Source organism: Sphaeroforma arctica, assembly GCF_001186125.1.
Source record: "Sphaeroforma arctica JP610 unplaced genomic scaffold supercont1.871, whole genome shotgun sequence".
NCBI lineage: Eukaryota > Ichthyosporea > Ichthyophonida > Sphaeroforma > Sphaeroforma arctica.
In genome coordinates, this window is record NW_014039687.1 from 33,587 (window position 1) to 35,245 (window position 1,659).

Below are 1,659 nucleotides of genomic sequence, written 5' to 3' on the forward strand. Positions count from 1 at the left end.
AGATATATATATGGGGTACACTGGTACGGTGATGATGGTTTGGGGCAATGAGACCCGGAATGAGGTATTAGTGCGCTACAGATGGCTATACAGATACATGAATTCCCGGGACATCTACACAGGTTTGCAAGATGGGTTTGTGAGATGGGATTCTGGGTACAAGAAGAGAAGTGATGTGTTTGAGTAGTGCGCACACTGACCTCAGATATGCAAGTCAAGTACTTGCAGTGGTTGTGTGCAGGTAATTCCTGCGTGAACTACCTGCCGATTGTAGGACTCCTACCAGCGAACAAGAGCATACAACAAACAAACAGGAAAAGCATACATTCGGTAAGGACATGAAGACGTGAAGTATATATCAATGCACGCGTGCACACAGATAACACGAGAAATGCGAGCAATGTGTGTGTGTGTTGACTGTATTGGGACCGGTACAACATGGGTGTGTCTCATCCCATACTGATAGAGTCTGAGAAATATCTCATTTAATTTATCTCTCTCAAACGAAGGCAATAACAGGATGCGATTCCACTTCGTAGCCGCAGCAGAACAAACGTTTGCTTGATCACAATCTCGACACAGGGGAACGGATATCGATACGAATGTTTCATAACTATTTGTCGGCAAACCAAGGTATACCTATATGCGTTCAATGTAATGTCCCTATGCTCGGTGCATTCGTGCCCAGCATATACACACATGATAACACGCAATACTCAAGTGCAGTTATAGAAACAAGTACGGTTCAGACAATATATATGTACATCACCGATACACTAACAAACCTCGAATCAAACAGCCGAATATATGCACATACCTTATACACGAACCTCGAATCAGGCAAAAAAAAACCCCATCTACACATAAATTATATACAAACCTCGAATCAATCCCACTGTACCTTCATCACATCCGTAATCAGTTGCTCGGGGTCTTGTTCAGCAATATCCACCACTAGTGCACTCAGGCCATCCAGCAACTGACCGAACAGGACGCAGAAACATGGAAAGAGAGATCCAATACACATTGACAGCAGCATGGTTATAGTCCCCAGAATCTTCTCGTTACGGGTGTGGTATCTGAATGCCGTTAAACATTGTATAAGTGTGAGCCGTCCTGACCAGATAAGGGTGAATGCATACTTATATAGATATAAGTAGGTACGTATCGCTTATATATATATATATATATATATAAATATAAGTATATATATATATGTATATATATATATATTTATATATGTGTATATATATATATATATATATAGATATATAAATATGTACATATATATATATATATATATATATACATATAATATATATGTAATATATAAATATATATATATATATATATATATATATATGTATGTATGTATATGTATATATATATATACATGTATCTATATGTGTATATCTATATATATAAATATATATATATATACATATATGTATAAATGTATATATATATAAATATATATATATAAATATACATTTAGATATATTTATGTATATATATCTATATGTGTGTGTGTGTATGTATGTATGTATGTATGTATGTATATACAAACATATATATATATATATACATATATGTATATATATATATATATATATTTATGTATGCATTTATGTATGCATTTATGTATGTATAAACTTATGT

At 33.8% G+C, this 1,659-nt stretch overlaps 1 protein-coding gene across 1 annotated transcript in view; it reads right to left on the bottom strand.

Annotated features, from left to right (window-relative positions):
• SARC_09015 (hypothetical protein) overlaps positions 1 to 1,084 on the bottom strand; it is a gene marked incomplete at its 3' end in the record, with an annotated part of 3,838 nt that extends 2,754 nt beyond the window's left edge. The window contains exon 1 of the mRNA XM_014296995.1: positions 902 to 1,084. Within this exon, the coding sequence (XP_014152470.1) occupies positions 902 to 1,039 (138 nt within the window). The 5' untranslated portion in view covers positions 1,040 to 1,084. The remainder of the gene's footprint in view (positions 1 to 901) is intronic.
• Positions 1,085 to 1,659: the final 575 nt, after the last annotated feature.